At 40.9% G+C, this 20,594-nt stretch overlaps 1 protein-coding gene across 1 annotated transcript in view; it reads left to right on the top strand.

The window, feature by feature from the left end:
• LOC134370672 (mitogen-activated protein kinase kinase kinase kinase 4-like) overlaps window positions 1–20,594 on the top strand; it is an 83,433-nt gene that overhangs the window by 30,128 nt on the left and 32,711 nt on the right. Inside the window, 1 exon segment of the mRNA XM_063087696.1 lies at window positions 4,042–4,162. Within this exon segment, the coding sequence (XP_062943766.1) occupies window positions 4,042–4,162 (121 nt within the window).

Here is a 20,594-nt window from a genome sequence, read left to right as displayed (position 1 = left end):
GGGTGTTCAGGTCCCCTGGTATTATGGTATTAGTGTCTATTTCCTTCTTTAGGTCTAATAGAGTTTGTTTTATAAATCTGGCTGCTCCAACATTGGGTGCGTACATATTTATGATTGTTATGTCTTCTTGATGGATCAGACCTTTTATCATTAAGTAGTGTCCCTCATTGTCTCTTTTTATGGTTTTTAGTTTAAAGTCTATTTTGTCAGATATAAGAATAGCTACTCCAGCTCGTTTTTCTTTTCTGTTTGCATGGTAAATCTTTTTCCATCCTTTCACTCTTAGTCTGTGTGAATCTTTATGGGTGAGGTGGGTCTCTTATAGGCAGCATATAGTTGGGTCCTGCTTCTTGATCCAGTCAGCCAGTCTGTGTCTTTTAATTGGGGAATTTAAGCCTTTTACATTAAGAGTTGTTATTGAAAGGTGTTGATTTATTCCTAGCATTTTATTGGTTGTTTGGTTGTCTTAGGTGTCTTTTGTTCCTTGCTTTCTGATTTACTGTTTGTTTTCTTTGTTTGGTGGTTCCTTAGGTTGTAGATAGTGTTTTTGTTAGCTTGTTTTCTCTTCATGCATGAATGCCATTTTTATTATACTAGCGGGTTTAGATTTTTCTTGGGTTTTTATGGCAGTGGTAGTTATTTTTCAGGAACCAAACCCAGTACTCCCTTGAGGATTTCTTGTAAGGGTGGTTGTGTGGTAGTGAACTCCCGCAGTTTTTGTTTGTCTGAGAAATATACTATTTGCCCCTCATTTCGGAAGGATAGCCTTGCAGGGTAGAGTATTCTTGGCTGGCAATCTTTGTCTTTTAGTATTTTGAAAATATCATCCCATTCCTTTCTAGTTTTTAGGGTTTGTGATGAAAAGTCTGATGCTAACCTGATTGGGGCTCCCTTATAGGTGATTTGACGCTTCTCTCTTGCAGCTTTTAAGATTCTCTCTTCGTCTCTGAGTTTTGCCAATTTGACTATGACATGTCTTGGAGAAGGCCTTTTTGGGTTGAATACGTTTGGAGATCGTTGAGCTTCCTGGATCTGAAGATCTGTGATTTTTCCTATACCTGGGAAGTTTTCTGCCACTATTTTGTTGAATATGTTTTCAATGGAATCTCCATTTTCCTCCCCTTCTGGAATACCCATGACTCGGATATTTGAGCGCTTGAGGTTGTCTGATATCTCTCTCAGATTTTCTTCCATGTCCTTGATTCTTTTTTCTTTCTTTTTGTCTGCTTGTGTTATTTCAAACAGCCCATCTTCAAGTTCAGAGGTTCTCTCTTCAACTTCGACAAGCCTGCTGGTTAAACTCTCTGTTGTGTTTTTTATTTCACTGAATAACTTCTTCAGTTCAGCAAGTTCTGCTACATTTTTTTTCAGGACATTGATTTCCGTGTACATTTCCTCTTTCAGATCCTGTATACTTTTCCTCATTTCATCATGATGTCTAGCTGAGTTTTCTTGTATCTCATTCAGTTTCCTTAGAATTATCACTCGAAATTCCTTGTCAGTCATTTCAAGGGCTTCTTGTTCTATAGGATCTAGAGTTTGAGATTTATTAACTTTTGGGGGTATACTTTCTTGATTTTTTGTATTTGGTGTTTATTCATTGTGGCAGGGGGTTGCACAGACCACTGGTTTGAGACTAATGACTGACTAGGATGTTGCTGTGGTTGCCAATTTGGTATGGCTCCCTCCGTGACTGCTCAGTTGGCCTCTAGTGCCTTGTGTGTGTGGTTGCCTCGGGTCTTGGGCTTCTCCGGGAAGCCACCTTTCTGGTCAGCTTGGACTCTGCTGGGCTGGTGGATCACGTACCACAGGGTGTGTGATCTCTGTTGAGCTTTCACTTCCGGTGCAGGACTTCTCCCTGTTCCGTGTGCTCTGGCCCAGGCTGTTGGATTGTGCAGTGGCGATCCCACAGGGTGTGTGGTTTCTGTCGAGTCTCTGCCTCCGTGACCGCACGTCTCCCCACTCTGTGCGCACTGTGCTGGGCTGGGGCGTGTCTTCTGCAACCCTCGTCTATCAGCTGGGCCTTCAAGACCCTGCTCGGCACCACCTCCCCCAGGAAGTCTACCAGGTTTCTGCTAGGCACAGACGACCGGTCGCTCTGGGTGCCTTTGTAGCACTGTGTACATCTTTCCCTGGACTTGTTCACCTTTGTAACCCCCTGGTATAAACCGAGTCTAGTGCCCACCTGCAGCCAGCTCTCCGGCAGGTTCAAGCAGACCTGGGAACTCTCCTACCACACTATTCCCAACCAGAAATTCGTTAGGCTTTTTTCCAAACTAGTGGTCGCAGAGATGCTATCTGCCTCCCAGTAACAGGAAGTTTACTGGGGGCCGGAGTCCAGGATGTGGTGGAGTGACAGTAGGCCCGCCTGTACTTCTTTGCCCTCCTGACACTGGCCGGGGACGCCCCACGCCACCAACCCGCCCGAGAACCGCGGAGGGAGTGGGAGGGGAGGCTGGACCGCAGGCTCCGGAAAGCCCCGCGCCGGGCCAAGCAAGTGGGAAGGCTCATTGACAGCCGAGCCGGGCGGAGCTGCCAGCACCTGGGAAAATGGAGGCAGCCCCAGGGTGGTGAGTGGCCTGGTGATGCAGGTGGGAGCCGGGTGGGCATCAGCCCCCCAAACAGGGCTGGTCCAGGGGTCACTCACAGTGCTGTGCCAGGTTGGGCACTCACTCTCTGCCTCTGGTTTGCCGCCTTCCCCGTTCTCGGCCGCTACCGCCTCGGGCTGTTCAGTTGGGGTGCGGCTCGGGCGCTCCCAAGAATCTTCTTTAATACCGGCCTGAAACCTCAAATCCTGAATAGGGCAGCTGGCCGCCTTCAGTGCGGCCCTGGCCTCCAGGATCCTGTCTGCATCCACAGCAGCCCTGGCGCTGTGTTCCCCGTTTCGAGACTCGCTTTTGCAGCTAAGAAACAGTTCTTTTCCTGCTCCACACTTCAAAGCTGTTGCCTGTAAATGAGGCAGCCTCTCTTGCTGAGGGCAAAGTGGCGGTCACCCCCCTTGACCGGCCACCAGCAGCGGTCCTCCCTTAAGAGATGGCAAGAGGAAGGTCCACAAGTTTCCTGGCTGCCTGAGGCCCAGTGGCCACCTTTTCCACCTCAGCTACTCCGGGCCAACTGCCGCAGCCACCGCCATCTTGAAACGCCCCGCTGGGAAGCTTGCTTAGGCTGTCCCATGCATCTCTGTCTCAAGAGGAGCATTCAGTGAGCCTACCCTGGCAGGTTGTGTCCTGTGCATGTTCTGTGCAGAGAAATGGAGTCTGTGACGCCTGTGAATCATCTCAGCACTTCACGAGTCTGTTTTCCTGACCTCTTCCACCTTTGTACTTTCCTGCTGTGGTAATGGCAGTGTGTGCATTGCTGATGTTGGCAGGTACTGAATGGACAAACATTCCATTAGAGATCATGAGCTTCCTGCCAACTCTGCTGCCCATCCTTGAACTTTCCTCAAGACCACCACCATCATTAAATTGGGTGGGGTGTAGAAGTTGTTCCGAAAAATCGGCAGAAGTTCCACTTGCTTCTGGGGGTATTCTTTGTGTATTTGCAATTTAGCATGATTCTGTTTATTTAATGTAGTACCATGTTCTTTCCAAGAAAACCTTTGTGGGTTTCTTTATATGGTTATTAGGCTGCTTAAGTAGCTAAGTCCAACAGGTCTCAGTCAGTTCTCCTGAACTAGGGGCTTTCTAGGACTTGATTTTGTTTGTGGCAGGTGTGTTCTCTGAGAGCATCGAAGGTCTTCATTCATTCAAAAGGCCCTATGTTGGTCACTGTTTGGGGAGCTCAGGGAGGCACCTGGGTCCAGGCCTCCTAGGAGCTTCCAGACTGGTTAGAGGGTTTTGCACTCTTGGTGGCTTTCCTCTGGAAGGGACACTTCTTTCATGTGTTGCCTGCCTTGAGGAGAATCACATGTTCATGAAGCACTGCTGTTTCAGTTTACTATGAAGACACCTCCTCCTCCCATTTTTTTTTGTATTATATCTGGTTTGTTAATTAATTGCATTCCACTTTTCTTTCTCGTTCTCCTGCAATTGATTTCAGTGTGAGTGTTCAGCTGGACAGGATGATTGGGCAGAGAAATACGTTCATAGGCACCTCCTACTGGATGGCTCCTGAGGTCATTGCCTGTGACAAGAACGCAGGCGCCACCTATGACTACAGAGTAAGAGGTACCTGCTAGTGGGCCTTTGCTGGGACACTGTCATCCAAGGGACGTGGGCTTTGTTTACTAATTGCACACTCCTTATCCGTACCTACTTCCTCAGTGAGGAAGACATGGGCACCCTGTTGTGGGTGCAAATCATCCAGGACAGTGTTCAGATGCTGTCTCTTTTGTCTGTTTGCATCAGCTTTGTTCTCATCTGTAAAGAATATGCTGGTTTCAGGGCAGTCTGGGCCACTATGTTGTGCGTAGATCTTTTCATCGTGAGTAAAACACTTCTGCCTCTGTTTGCTGTCCTTTTTAACTTGAAGAATATATTAGAATCAATTATTTGTTCTTTTAAAAATATTGTCAGAACGTATAGTAGTAGCTCCATCTACATGGAATTTGTTAAGGAGCTTTTACAGCTTTGATTCTATACATGAATATATTTAAATTATTAGAGTGACCTCTAGGGACTTGAATCAGTAATGCACTTTTTTGATCCAGGTGTAAAACTCATATTTGATAATCAGACTCGGGTTGACTATGCTTACAGAAACTGTTTAAAAAAATAAATAAACCCTTGCCTTAATTAAATGAACCAAAGTGGTTAGTGTATCTGTTAATGATATTCAGAACTGAGTTCATGTCTTAACAGCCTCCCAATGTATTTATTACAAATACCCAATTAATGAGGCTTAATTTAAGCCTGTAGTGCAGAGGAATTTTTATTTTTTATTTTTATATGCTGATGTATTTAAAAATAGATTACAGAGTTTGTGACTTTCCGTTCTTTAGTACAGCATTACATATCTCTAAAATTTGAAAACATTTTCCAGCACATTCAAAATATTATCATACCTAAATAAATCAGAATATTTCCTTAACACAAAGTCCATAATTAGACCCTGCTGTTTTGTTTAAGCTAATATCCAGTACAGGACAAAGCAATGCATTTGGTTGTTTGGCCACTCAGTCTCTTAATCTAGAACCTCCCTGTCGCCCTCCCACCCCACCCCCACCCCTTTTTTTTTTTTTTTTTTTTTTGTCTTTTTCATGACCAGCACTCAGCCAGTGAGTGCACCGGCCATTCCTATATAGGATCCGAACCCGTGGCGGGAGCGTTGCTGCGCTCCCAGCACTGCACTCTCCCGAGTGTGCCATGGGCTCGCCCCCCCCCCCTTTTTTTCCCTGTGAGACTGACTTGCTGAAGAGGCTGGGCCTGTTTTAAAATGTTCTACCCTCAACATTTGTCTGGTACTTCTCTATAATGTCATTTAGCTTGTTTCCTGTGAACTGGAAAGGCTCAATTAGTATTAAGGGAAACCTTCTCAGCAAGATCCCCTCACAGGAAATGGGGGTGTCTCATGTTGCCTTATACCAGGGGACGTGTAGCCCTGCTTATGCCACCACTGACACTGCCAAGTTGGGTCACTGGGTTAAGGTAGTAAGCCTCTTTGCATTTCTATGGTATAGAAAACGTCAGAAAAATAAGGAAGAAATTTGTAGGCTTGTCCTTCTGCTTGTATTCAAACATGGGTCTGAACTTTGTAACATAATTATAGGTTATTTAGAAAATGCTTAAACTGAGCAACTTTAAGTAATTCCTTGGTTATGATAACATATAAACAAAAATATTCTAATGATAGTTACTATCCATTATTTGCTATTTTAAAATCTTTTTTGGATTTTAAAAAATACCGACTAAGATTTTTGTTTGTCTACCAGATACAAAAGTGAGGAAACAGACAAGATTGCCTGCCTTCATGGAATTTGTATTTGAGTGGAGAATAAAGTTTAAATAAAATTTTATAGTTAATATTTTAAGGGAAACAGAAGGAGAAGATTCCATGTACAAACATGCAGTTTACTTGTAGCTCACCCCTTGTTTGAAGGTGGAGTAGAGATACCAAGCAGCATGGTTCAAACTAGTGATCTGTGGGATAGTTGTGGACATTTTATAAAGAATACTTTCTGGCCTTTAAACTTTTACAAACTTAATTAAGCTTGAGGTATTAATAGCAAATGTAAAAATAAACATAAATATGGGCCAGTGTCTAAACTATTGAATGCTTGTAGAAAAATGAAGTATACTGGGCAGTAGACCGTTCACTGGGCTGTTAAGAGGCTTTTTAGTGGACTCTGTCTAGTGCTTTTGTAGATGTGAGTCATTTTAATTAAATCAATTTTATTTCTATCATTTATTTATTCATACAGTCAATCAGTCATTCATTCGTTAGGTGTTTCTACCAATATGTTTGTGCTTTTAATTTACTGGCAAACTTCCCTTTGGTTTATACACCAAAGATAGCCTTTATTTCATTTGTGTGAACATCCAGAAATGTAAGTTATTGGCTTTGTAGCTAATACGATATTTATAACATACTGTTTTATTTTTGCAGAGTGATCTTTGTTCTGTGGCATTAGCAGAAGATGCCCCCTGTAAGTAACTTTCCTTTTTAGCCCAGTTTTTATATGTAACTAAAACCAGGCTCATGGCTTCAAAAAGAACAGCCATTCCTGGTGGGGCATGTAGATGAAGGAATCATCAATACAGTGAAATTTTAGAGTAAGAGAAATTCTTGGCAAGCATTATTCATTCTGGAGATTTCTGGACGTCTGTAAGCTACGTTTTCTTTTATTTCAGTTGTATTCACATGTGTGGCTTGAAATTATGCCAAGATCAGAAATAAGTGGTAATCTTTCTTTTTACATATTCAACTTAATGTTTAGTGGAACTAAATGAATTTAGTGAATACCAAAATGCCATGGTCCTAACACATGGCATTTTGGTATTATTTAAGTTTTGACTTTACAGATGGAGGCATAACTTGTTAACTATAGAATTTTTTTTTTTTATTCCCTGTGAAATTTTGTAGGAGTGTTTTGTTTATCCTTTGGATTATGTCTATGAGAACTTTATAATATTGATTTTTGATCAGGGGTGGGGTAGAATTGCAGAAAACACAGAAAAAAACAGCACTTCTGCTATTTCCCCTTTTTTAAAAAAAAGGTATACACAAAGAATGTATAAGTTCCTGGTACATAGTTACTGCTGAATAAATATTTGTTGAATGAATGAAAAAAATTTATCAACAGCTAAAAATTAGTTTGCAATACAGAAATTGATGTCTGCCTTGAACACTGTATGGTCCCTCATGTTTCTCTAAGGAATTGAGACGAGGAAGTATTGCTTGATCCTTTGTCTCAGTTTTCTTTTGACAGTGGGAATAGTATTGTCTGCTTCTTTACTTCCCACTTCCCAGCTGCCTCGTATGATTCTCTTGAAGGTAAATAAATGCATGAAAATGCACATTGCCTGTGGTGACTTATTAATGCATACACGTGTGCCTTATATGACTTCATTGGAGTCAGTTATAGGAGTATAAATGGTAATTGTAATTCCATCTTACCCTTCCATTTTTGCTCTTTCATAGTAATACTAGCTGTAAGGATGAGCAGTTAACTTTTCTGGGGGCATTGTGAAAATCTCTGTTCCAGGCATTTTATGAAGGGCTTTATAAGCCATGTCTTAGTTAATCCTTACAACAACCCTTTGAAAACATAGTAATTTTCATTGTAATCTTACAGATAGTTCAAAACCTTCTTTAAGACTTTGAGTTAATATTTATCTTTGACTTATGAAAACTTTTCAATGTCTATTTGAAATTGTATATTCTTCTTGTTGCCCCTGTCCTCCTCATGTTTTGCTGTTTTTAAATGGGAATTTCAAGGTATGCCTGAGAGATGATAACCAGGTGTCCAGACTGCTTGATGTGAACCATGTCAGTCAGATGATGGGACAAAGCATCTGATGTTATGTATGAGTGAGCTCTAGACATCCAGAATAAGTAAAGGAAGTGCCATACTGACACGACTGTCTCCTCTCCCCAGCTCACTGTGACATACATCCAATGAGGGCACTGTTTCTCATTCCCAGAAAACCTTCTCCCCGGCCAAAGTCAAAAAAATGGTAAGCTGTGTATGGTTTGTTGTTGTTGTTGTTCTTTTCTTTTTTTTTTTTTAAGTATTACTTTTTCTCTGAGACACAATTCTGGCCATTCTAATTTCAAAGAACAAGAGCCGGCACCCGAAAACAGCAGTGTAAAAGTGCATTGATCTTTTAAAAATTTTTTAATGAATTTTTTTTTCTTGATAGCTTCTCTTTGAATTACAAAATAGTCACAAGTGACCGTATGAAACACCATAACTTGGTTAAAGAAAAATGTTCTATTTTAATATTTAAAAATACTTTTAGGTGTAATGAAATTCTAAACAACAACAAAAAAGCAAAGCTGTATTACAATAGAGATTTTAAATTAATATGAATAGTGGAAGCATTTATTGTAACTATTTTTTTAAAAAGTAAAAAACTGAATTGAGGCATACCCTTTTTCGTTGCAGAAGAGCACATTAACACAGTGGTCCTCTGTCCTTGGGTGACCACCTTCCCTCCTCCTTGTAACTCTAATGCATTTGTCAAGCAAAACACTGATATCTGCAAAAGGAGTTTTTTTTTCCTTGAAGAAATAGCTTTTTTCACTGAGGAAATCTGTTATAATTGCAACATTGTGGGAACATGCTGTTTGGGTTAGTTTAAAAATCTTTAAGGGAAAGGGCAGTTCTTTGGTTTTTGGCTGAGAATTTTACCCACTAGTTCCCTCCTGAACTTTTTTCTGGGTTCTTTCCTATTAGTTCTTGTCCACACTGAGGCTCTTCAAGCATGTGGACCTTTGTAGAGGATTCATAAAGCAAATGTACTTCACAGGGCCTGGTTTTCCAAAGCCTTGCAGTTTCAAATATTGACCTTACAAAGGACAGGAAATTTTCCCCAGGCTATAAAGTCTTTGTTTGTAAGATAGACTTAATTGCATGTTACCAGATTCTATTGTTAAATTTGTTAAATGGTACTTAGCAAAAACCCCACCTATGTTCTCTTCCTGTAACTTGCTGGTCTGGAGAATAAATGTAGGAAGAGAACCCCAATTTGTGGTTAATTTCCCAAATGGAAGGAATGGCTCTTGCTTGAGGGTTCTGGGATATTAACCCCTTTCTAGGGCGTCTCACTGCTCAGAAGAGATGGGCTTTGAATAATCTTTGGCAGCTCCGTCACCCAGGGGAAAAGGGGTGACAAATCCATGGGAGGCAAAGCAACAGACCTTCCCTCCTTTTTCTGTTCCTCTTTCTGTTTTCCTGGATTCTCCTGTATCTTATTCATGCCCACTTAGTACGTTTTTTTTTTTTTCCTTTTTGAAACTGTTCTTAGTGGTTTCCCAATTAATGTTGTCTCCTCAGGTTTTGACTCTCTTTGTTAAGTAATGCAAAAGATCTCTGTGGATTTGGTCTCTCACCTGTTACTGTCTGCTCTTTTCTTGGTTGCACATCTTCTGATGTTTTGCAGATTCCTTGCAGTACACAGGTGCACACACATTTTCACACTAGTTTCCTTCATACATCTCCCTGTTCCTCACTGTCCCCAATACATTTCAACTCTCCCCACCTTTCTTCTGCTTGAAGGACTTTTCTCATTCTTTTTATACTATCACTCATTCTCTACTATCTTTTACCACATTCAACTCCAGATAACGCAGGTTGTCTAATTCCATTTGCCAGTTTTTAGTATGGTTCTTACTGCAAAAATTGTAACCCCAGTTGGTCTCCTGTGTTAAGACATGATACCTCTGGACATGCATGGGTGGCCAGCCTAGGTCGACCAAATATGCATATGGACCTCACCAAGGAGTAGCTGTGGGGCTGGAGTAGCTCTTTATTCAGCTCATGCAAAATTCAGTAATACTCATTTATCCCTTTTTTTTTCTGTAAGTTTTTATTGAGGGGAGTCTGTACTGGAAGGATTGTGAAATTAATGCTCAGGGTACCTCACACTCTGATTATTCTGCCCATTACCTGCAATTCTGGGTTAACCACTGTGTGTGCAACATGCAGTGATGTAAAGAGACACTTGTAGACGGCAATACATGCTTTCACTGTTCTTTTCTTACTCTAAACTTGATTACATTACTGTTCTCATTTTAGTCAAGTATTCTAAAGGGATGAGATGATTACAGATATAAATCCTCATTCCTTTGAGATTGCTGTCTTTCTGTCCACCAGCTGTAATTTTCTACTACAGTTTTTGAATAAGTGGCTTTCAAAAGAGTGACCTGTCTTCCATCAGAACTTGATTGTTGATTTTAAAGAATATGTTGTAGATTGTTGTTTTACAAAAGTTAGTCTATGGACATAGTACCTGAGAATTCCTTTGGAATCTTTTAGTTCAGGGCCCAACCTTGAAGTCTCTAGTCTTCAGAGTGACTAACTATTTTTCTATTCTTTTGCATTTTTCATACTAGCCTCAAAAAAGGACTCATTATTCTCTAATATCTTGCTGCTTTTGTTCATGTTCCTTCACTCTGGAATTCTGTCTCCTCTCTGCCATCTTTGGAATATCAAATATCCTACTTTATCTTGATGTCCAACCCACTGTAGCAGTTGTTCTATTTTTTTCTCCTCTTTAAGTTTGGTTATACATCTGCTATTGTGTAAACCTAAATTTCCTCCACTTTATTTCCTGTGTGTATTTCTTACATAGCCCTGCGTAAACAAATTCATACATAAATATTTGTTGAATCAAAAAAAAGTAAGTGTGAATGGAAATACAAGACAATTGAAGTGATTCTTAAAAGTAGTGAAGTATAATTCGAAAGAACTGAACTAATTTTCTAAATCACATTTTTAAAGACTGAATAACTGTTTCATTCAACAAAAGTTTATTCCATACCTATTGTGGTGTGCCATGCTTAGTTTTGAGCATTGCTGACACTGAAAAATAGGAACCAGTTCCTGACCTGTACCATTTCAAATCAACAGGAGAGCTAGAAACATGACGTGTACAGTCTATTAAATGAAGACAACCCCAGAAGAAAGGCTCTTAACTTGGGGCATGTAGGGTGGAATGTTGCCAGGAAGTCTTATCAAAGGAGATGATTCTAGAGCTGAGTCTTAAAGGAGGATGGGTATGTGTGTGTTGAACAGGGCAAAGGCTAGAGCTCGGGGTCATCATAAGCCAGGCATGGAGAATCAGGCAAAAATAAAATGGCTAGTAGGGCAAATATAGGGGACAGAGTCATTGCTTCCCCTAAAAATTATAATTTCTACTTTTGTGCATTAAACGTAGAGAAGTGATAAGTCAACTGATAAGTCAAATTTACAGATTGAAGAGTCCCAGCATTTGGTCACTGATTTGGCTCCTTTTCTCATCTCCACCTCTGTTCTCTTCTTCTAGGCACTAGATATCTCTGCAGTCTGTCTGCCTTTGTTTTAGCAGAGACCTCCCTCTACCCGCTTTCCTCCTCCACCCCTACGATTAAATGATTAAACCCAATTTATTGAAATCTGACTTCCTTCGTAGCGCTCTATTTGTGGTGTGTTGTCAGTGAATATAGTATAATGCATAAATTGTGTCAATGTTCCTGATTCCAAAAGGTCCTGAGTTTCTATTTATGTTCCTTATATTATTATTGTGCATTTGTAGAACATTCACAGTGGATTCTGAAGCTCTTCTTTTTGTTTTCAGCCTTGTAAATTACTGATACTTTGCCATTTGTGGTAGAAATTTGGTAATCTTTTTTACTTTCTCTTACATGTCAGAGAAATTTGTGTAGTCTTATAGAAGGGTGCCTGGTGAAGAATTACATGCAGCAGTGCTCCACAGAGCAGCTTTTGAAACATCCTTTCATAAGGGATCAGCCAAAGAAACAGCAAGTTAGAATCCAGCTTAAAGATCGTGTAGACCGAACCAGGTAGAAGACAGGAGAGAAAGGTATTAAACATGTTTTTATTTTTATCTTTTAAAATTTTTACCTATAGTTCTTGCCAACTAGAATATGTCTTTCCTTTCTCTACTGTGAGATTGTGTTCACTTGGCCAGTGTGGGAATAGTTTGTCTCTGCTGTGCAGTTTGGTGATGAGGCGTAGAGCCAGGTTGGCTCCAGGTGGAGTTGGTGGAGCTGATGGTATGTTGTTGAGCGGATGCTGCAGGTCAGCATGGTGGGATGTTTTTCTTGTCCCTCCTCATCCTTGTTGTATTTGTCGTATACTTCCCTTGGGATTTATTGATCATCAGACGTGAGGACCATCTTCAGTGTGTTCCTCATGTTCTTCTGTGCAAGAACCCCCCCTTCCTGGTTTCTTACTGCTTCCCTCTGCTGCAGACAGTGTGGTTAGTTATACCACATGCATAACTTGACTGCTGCATAACACGAGCATGCTCTTGTGCTAATTACTGAAGATTCTTTTCTGTCCCCAATATCCTAGTTTTATATCCTTACACACACAGTGCCCACCTATCTGGAACGCCCTCTGTCCAGTTTTCCTTTTGTCTGGCAAGGTGCAGTTCAGGCTTCTTCACTGTCTTCCCTAAACCACCTTCTCTAGGGCTGATAGTTCACATTGATCTTTCTATTTTGTAGAATCTTAACAACTTAGAGGACAACATTTGGATAACTGGCATGTCATTAGTGATTTTTTTAAAAACTCGAATTTTAAGGTCAAAGAAGAAACAAAAAAGAGCAAATTCAAGACAGTAAAAGAGTTGGTCAAATTCACCCCGGAGACCTGTACTGAGCTTTTTGCATGTTCATTTGAGTCTTACACAACTTTGGTATTCATAATTGTCATCATGGATGTTCAAAATAAAGTTTTTCCCTCTGATATATTCAGTCATAAAAGTAATTAAGCTTTGTACATTAAGCTAGGTAGTTGTAACGAAGAAAGCTAAAGGTTGAACACAAAATAAGACTTTTTTTCTTAACTCTCAGTTGACATGGCAGCCCTGTTTCTGGAAAAGGCTATTTACGTATGAATCGTTGTCCTGTCACTTTACTTAGCAATAATAGCTTGCATTGATGGGATATTTGCTGTGTGCCAGGCATTTGCTGTGTACTTAACCCTGAGCATCTCATGCATTTCACACCCATGTTTTGCAGATAGAAAGAGTGTAGCACTTACCTTCATTTCTTACCTTCAAGTCCTATACTGACCTATGTTTTTCCTCTTTATAATCACCTTCCAAATAACCTCAGCTACTTGTCAGTAATTAGTAGTTTATAGTGCAAAATTTTATTTTATTTATTTATTTTTTAAATTTAATTTTGTTGATATACATTGTAGCTGATTATTGCTCCCCATCACCAAGACCTCCCTCCCTTCTCCCTCCCCCCCTCCCCCCCAACAGTGTCCTTTCTGTTTGCTTGTCGTACCAACTTCAAATAATTGTGGTTGTTATATCTTCTTCCCCCCCCCCCGGTTTTTTTTTTTGTGTGTGTGTGTGTGTGTGTGTGTGTGTGTGTGTGTGTATGAATTTATATATTAATTTTTAGCTCCCACCAATAAGTGAGAACATGTGGTATTTCTCTTTCTGTGCCTGACTTGTTTCACTTAATATAATTCTCTCAAGGTCCATCCATGTTGTTGCAAATGGCAGTATTTCATTCGTTTTTATAGCTGAGTAGTATTCCATTGTGTAGATATAGCACATTTTCCGTATCCACTCATCTGATGATGGACATTTGGGCTGGTTCCAACTCTTGGCTATTGTAAAGAGTGCTGCGATGAACATTGGGGAACAGGTATACCTTCGACTTGATGATTTCCATTCCTCTGGGTATATTCCCAACAGTGGGATAGCTGGGTCGTATGGTAGATCTATCTGCAATTGTTTGACGAACCTCCATACCATTTTCCATAGAGGCTGCACCATTTTGCAGTTCCACCAACAATGTATGAGAGTTCCTTTTTCTCCGCAGCCTCGCCAGCATTTATCGTTCAGAGTCTTTCGGATTTTAGCCATCCTAACTGGGGTTAGATGGTATCTCAATGTGGTTTTGATTTGCATTTCCCGGATGCTGAGTGATGTTGAGCATTTTTTCATATGTCTGTTGGCCATTTGTATATTTTCCTTAGAGAAATGCCTACTTAGCTCTTTTGCCCATTTTTTAATTGGGTTGCTTGTTTTCTTCTTGTAAAGTTGTTTGAGTTCCTTATATATTCTGGATATTAATCCTTTGTCAGATGTATATTTTGCAAATATTTTCTCCCACTCTGTTGGTTGTCTTTTAACTCTGTTAATTGTTTCTTTTGCTGTGCAGAAGCTTTTTAGTTTGATATAATCCCATTTGTTTATTTTTCCTTTGGTTGCCCGTGCTTTTGGTGTCATATTCATGAAGTCTATGCCCAGTCCTATTTCCTGAAGTGTTTCTCCTATGTTTTCTTTAAGAAGTTTTATTGTTTCAGGGTGTATATTTAAATCCTTAATCCATTTTTGAGTTGATTTTAGTATATGGTGAGAGGTATGGATCTAGTTTCATTCTCCTGCATATGGATATCCAGTTATCCCAGCACCATATGCTGAAGAGGCAGTCCCTTCCCCAGTGAATAGGCTTGGTGCCTTTGTCAAAGATCAGATGGCAGTAAGTGTGTGGGTTGATTTCTGGATTCTCTATTCTATTCCATTGGTCAGTGTGTCTGTTTTTATGCCAGTACCATACTGTTTTGGTTATTATAGCTTTGTAGTATAGCTTAAAGTCAGGTAGTGTAATGCCTCCAGCTTTATTTTTTTTGCTCAGCATTGCTTTGGCTATGCGTGGTCTTTTATTGTTCCATATAAATGACTGGATAGTTTTTTCCATTTCTGAGAAAAATGTCTTTGGAATTTTGATGGGGATTGCATTGAATTTGTATATCACTTTGGGTAGTATGGACATTTTCACTATGTTGATTCTTCCAATCCAAGAGCATGGGATATCTTTCCATCTTCTTGTATCCTCTCTAATTTCTCTCAGCAGTGGTTTGTAGTTCTCATTATAGAGATTTTTCACCTCCTTGGTTAACTCAATTCCTAAGTATTTTATTTTTTTGGTGGCTATTGTAAATGGGCAGGCTTTCTTGATTTCTCGTTCTGCATGTTCACTATTGGAGAAAAGAAATGCTACTGATTTTTGTGTGTTGATTTTGTATCCTGCTACTGTGCTGAAATCACTTATCAATTCCAACAGTTTTTTTGTAGAGGTTTTAGGCTGTTCGATATATAGGATCATGTCATCTGCAAACAGGGACAGTTTGACTTCATCTTTTCCAATCTGGATGCCCTTTATTTCCTTCTCTTCTCTGATTGCTCTGGCTAGTACTTCCAACACTATGTTGAATAGGAGTGGTGAGAGTGGGCATCCTTGTCTAGTTCCTGTTCGTAAAGGAAAATCTTTCAGCTTTTCCCCATTCAGGATGATATTGGCTGTAGGTTTGGCATATATGGCTTTAATTATGTTGAGATACTTTCCCTCTATAGCTAACTTATAGAGGGTCTTTGTCATGAATGAGTGCTGAACTTTATCAAATGCTTTTTCAGCATCCATAGAGATAATCATATGGTCCTTGTGTTTGAGTTTATTAATATGGTGTGTCACATTTATTGATTTGCATATGTTGAACCAACCTTGCATCCCTGGGATGAATCCCACTTGATCGTGATGAATAATTTTACGTATGTGTTGCTGTATTCTGTTTGCTAGTATTTTAGTGAGGATTTTTGCATCTATATTCATCAAGGATATCGGCCTGTAGTTTTCTTTTTTGGTTATATCTTTACCTGGTTTTGGTATCAGGATGATGTTTGCTTCATAGAATGAGTCTGGGAGATTTGCGTCCGTTTCAATCTTTTGGAATAGTTTGTAAAGAATTGGTGTCAATTCTTCTTTGAATGTTTGGTAAAATTCTGCTGTGAATCCATCTGGTCCTGGGCTTTTCTTTGTTGGGAGCCTTCTGATAACAGCTTCAATCTCCTTTATTGTTATTGGTCTGTTCAAATTTTCTACGTCTTCACGGTTCAGTTTTGGGAGCTTGTGTGTGTCCAGAAATTTATCCATTTCCTCCAGATTTTCAAATTTGTTGGCGTATAGTTGTTTATAGTAGTCTCGAATGATTCCTTGTATTTCAGATGAATCAGTTGTAATATCACCTTTTTCATTTCTAATTTTTGTTATTTGAGTCTTCTCTCTTCTTTTCTTTGTTAGCCATGCTAATGGTTTGTCAATTTTATTTATCTTTTCAAAAAACCAACTTTTTGATTCATTGATCTTTTGAATTGTTTTTTGGTTTTCAATTTCATTCAGTTCTGCTCTGATCTTAATGATTTCTTTCCGTCTGCTAACTTTAGGTTTGGATTGTTCTTGTTTTTCTAGTTCTTTAAGGTGAAGTGTTAGGTTGTTCACTTGCCATCTTTCTATTCTTCTGAAGTGAGCATTTAATGCAATAAATTTTCCCCTCAATACTGCTTTTGCAGTATCCCACAGGTTTTGGTATGATGTATCATTGTTTTCATTAGATTCAATAAATTTTTTGATTTCCTGCTTGATTTCTTCTTGGACCCCTATGTCATTAAGTAGAATGCTGTTTAATTTCCATGTGTTTGTATAGTTTCCAGAGTTTCGTTTGTTATTAATTTCTAGTTTTAATCCATTGTGGTCTGAGAAGATGCATGGGATAATTCCAATTTTTTTGAATTTATTGAGACTTGATTTGTGACCTAATATGTGATCTATCCTGGAGAATGATCCATGTGCTGATGAGAAGAATGAATATTCTGAGGTTGTTGGGTGGAATATTCTGTAGATATCTGCCAAGTCCAATTGGTCTAGAGTCTTGTTTAGATCTTGTGTTTCTCTACTGATTCTTTGCCTAGATGATCTGTCTAATATTGACAGTGGGGTGTTCAGGTCCCCTGGTATTATGGTATTAGTGTCTATTTCCTTCTTTAGTTCTAATAGAGTTTGTTTTATAAATCTGGCTGCTCCAACATTGGGTGCGTACATATTTATGATTGTTATGTCTTCTTGATGGATCAGACCTTTTATCATTAAGTAGTGTCCCTCATTGTCTCTTTTTATGGTTATTAGTTTAAAGTCTATTTTGTCAGATATAAGAATAGCTACTCCAGCTCGTTTTTCTTTTCTGTTTGCATGGTAAATCTTTTTCCATCCTTTCACTCTTAGTCTGTGTGAATCTTTATGGGTGAGGTGGGTCTCTTGTAGGCAGCATATAGTTGGGTCCTGCTTCTTGATCCAGTCAGCCAGTCTGTGTCTTTTAATTGGGGAATTTAAGCCTTTTACATTAAGAGTTGTTATTGAAAGGTGTTGATTTATTCCTAGCATTTTATTGGTTGTTTGGTTGTCTTAGGTGTCTTTTGTTCCTTGCTTTCTGATTTACTGTTTGCTTTCTTTGTTTGGTGGTTCCTTAGGTTGTAGATAGTGTTTTTGTTAGCTTGTTTTCTCTTCATGAATGCCTTTTTTATTATACTAGCGGGTTTAGATTTTTCTTGGGTTTTTATGGCAGTGGTAGTTATTTTTCAGGAACCAAACCCAGTACTCCCTTGAGGATTTCTTGTAAGGGTGGTTGTGTGGTAGTGAACTCCCGCAGTTTTTGTTTGTCTGAGAAATATACTATTTGCCCCTCATTTCAGAAGGATAGCCTTGCAGGGTAGAGTATTCTTGGCTGGCAATCTTTGTCTTTTAGTATTTTGAAAATATCATCCCATTCCTTTCTAGCTTTTAGGGTTTGTGATGAAAAGTCTGATGCTAACCTGATTGGGGCTCCCTTATAGGTGATTTGACGCTTCTCTCTTGCAGCTTTTAAGATTCTCTCTTCGTCTCTGAGTTTTGCCAATTTGACTATGACATGTCTTGGAGAAGGCCTTTTTGGGTTGAATACGTTTGGAGATCGTTGAGCTTCCTGGATCTGAAGATCTGTGATTTTTCCTATACCTGGGAAGTTTTCTGCCACTATTTTGTTGAATATGTTTTCAATGGAATCTCCATTTTCCTCCCCTTCTGGAATACCCATGACTCGGATATTTGAGCGCTTGAGGTTGTCTGATATCTCTCTCAGATTTTCTTCCATGTCCTTGATTCTTTTTTCTTTCTTTTTGTCTGCTTGTGTTATTTCAAACAGCCCATCTTCAAGTTCAGAGATTCTCTCTTCAACTTCAACAAGCCTGCTGGTTAAACTCTCTGTTGTGTTTTTTATTTCACTGAATAACTTCTTCAGTTCAGCAAGTTCTGCTACATTTTTTTTCAGGACATTGATTTCCGTGTACATTTCCTCTTTCAGATCCTGTATACTTTTCCTCATTTCATCATGATGTCTAGCTGAGTTTTCTTGTATCTCATTCAGTTTCCTTAGAATTATCACTCGAAATTCCTTGTCAGTCATTTCAAGGGCTTCTTGTTCTATAGGATCTAGAGTTTGAGATTTATTAACTTTTGGTGGTGTACTTTCTTGATTTTTTGTATTTCTGGTATCTTTTTTTTGGTGTTTATTCATTGTGGCAGGGGGTTGCACAGACCACCGGTTTGAGACTAATGACTGACTAGGATGTTGCTGTGGTTGCCAATTTGGTATGGCTCCCTCCGTGACTGCTCAGTTGGCCTCTAGTGCCTTGTGTGTGTGGTTGCCTCGGGTCTTGGGCTTCTCCGGGAAGCCACCTTTCTGGTCAGCTTGGACTCTGCTGGGCTGGTGGATCACATACCACAGGGTGTGTGATCTCTGTTGAGCTTTCACTTCCTGTACAGGACTTCTCTCCGTTCCGTGTGCTCTGGCCAGGCTGTCATATCGTGCAGTGGCGACCCCACCGGGTGTGTGGTTTCTGTCGAGTCTCCGCCTCCCTGGCCGCAAGTCTCCCCCCTCTGTGCGCACTGTGCTGGGCTGGGGCGTGTCTTCTGCACCCCTCGTCTATCAGCTGGGCCTTCAAGACCCTGCTTGGCACCGCCTCACCCAGGAAGTCTACCAGGTTTCTGCTAGGCACAGACGACCGGTCTCTCTGGGTGCCTTTGTAGCACTGTGTAGATCTTTCTCGGGTCTTGTTCACCTTTGTATCCCCCCGGTATAAACCGAGCCTAGCACCCGCCTGCAACCTGCTCTCCGGCTGGTTCAAGCGGACCTGGGAACTCTCCTACCACACTGTTCCCAACCAGAAATTCGTTAGGCTTTTTTCCAAACTGGTGGCCGCAGAGATGGTATCTGCCTCCCAGTAACAGGAAGCTTACCGGGGGCCGGAGTCCAGGGTGTGGTGGAGTGACAGTCGGCCTGCCCGTACTTCCTTGCCCTCCCAACACTGGCCGGGGATGCCCCATGCCACCAGCCCCGCCAGAGAACTGGGGAGGGAGTGGGAGAGGAGGCCGGTCCACAGGCTCCAGAAAGCCCCACGCTGGGCCAAGCAAGTGGGAGGGCTCAGTGATGGCCGAGCAGGGCGGAGCTGCCCGCACCTGGGAAAATGGAGGCAGCACAGGGGCGGTGAGTGGCCTGGTGGTGCAGGCGGGTGCCAGGTGGGCATCCGCCCCCCGAACAGAGCTGGACCAGGGGGTCACTCACAGTGCTGTGCCAGGTCGGGTGCTCGCTCTCTGTCTCTGGTTTGTCGCCTTCCGTGTTCTCGGCTGCTGCCGCCTCGGGCTATTCAGTCGCGGCGCGGCTTGGGCGCTCCCAGGAATCTTCTTTAATGCCGGCCTGAAACCTCGAATCCTGAATAGGGCAGCTGGCCGCCTTCAGCACGGCCCTGGCCTCCAGGATCCTGGCTGCATCCACAGCAGCCCTGGCGCCGTGTTCCCTGTTTCGAGACTCGCTTTTGCAGCTAAGAAACAGTTCTTTTCCTGCTCCACACTTCAAAGCCATTGCCTGTAAATGAGGCAGCCTCTCCTGCCGGGGGCAAAGTGGCAGTCACCCCCCACGACCGGCCAGCAGCAGTGGTCCTCCCTTAAGAGATGGCAAGAGGAAGGTCCACAAGTTTCCCGGCTGCCTGAGGCCCAGTGGCCGCCTTTTCCACCTCAGCTACTCCGCGCGCCAGCTGCCGCAGCCGCCGCCATCTTGAAACCCATCTAGTGCAAAATTTTAAACATAAAAGTACCTATTTATAGGATTCCATGGATTATTTATTTGGAATTTTTCTTAGAAGCTAGCATATATTCATATGTCTGTTAAAGTTATATAGCTTTGGTTGTCTACCATAGAGAAGAACTAATGTCATATGAACCGACAAATTTGTCCTGAACCATATTTTATGGTCTCAGGCCCATTTTTCTTACCAGGAAACTGATTTTCATCTTACATATCTCTGAAAAGGTATAGAAATGTAGTTTTTGTTTGTGAGGAGACTTTGTTTTTTAAATCTCTTCATCCTGTGTGGTTTTTATTACTCTCTGGAACGAAATTGCTCACTGACAGTCGGATGCTGCCATTGAGTGAAGAGGCCAGTAAACCGGCCTGCTACTTTTGGGAGAATGGCATAAAGCCTGTTGAAGTGAAAACAAGTTATTCTTGTTGACACTATGTTTAGAGTAGAGCAATTTTTGTCTAATTTATGGTATATTATTTCATTGTTTTTTCCCTGATTTCACCTTTTATAATT

The sequence above is a fragment of the Cynocephalus volans genome, chromosome 2 (assembly GCF_027409185.1).
Source record: "Cynocephalus volans isolate mCynVol1 chromosome 2, mCynVol1.pri, whole genome shotgun sequence".
NCBI classification, from domain to species: domain Eukaryota; kingdom Metazoa; phylum Chordata; class Mammalia; order Dermoptera; family Cynocephalidae; genus Cynocephalus; species Cynocephalus volans.
The sequence above is the reverse complement of the archived record's forward strand: the minus strand, read 5'-3'. Positions and strand labels throughout refer to the sequence as shown.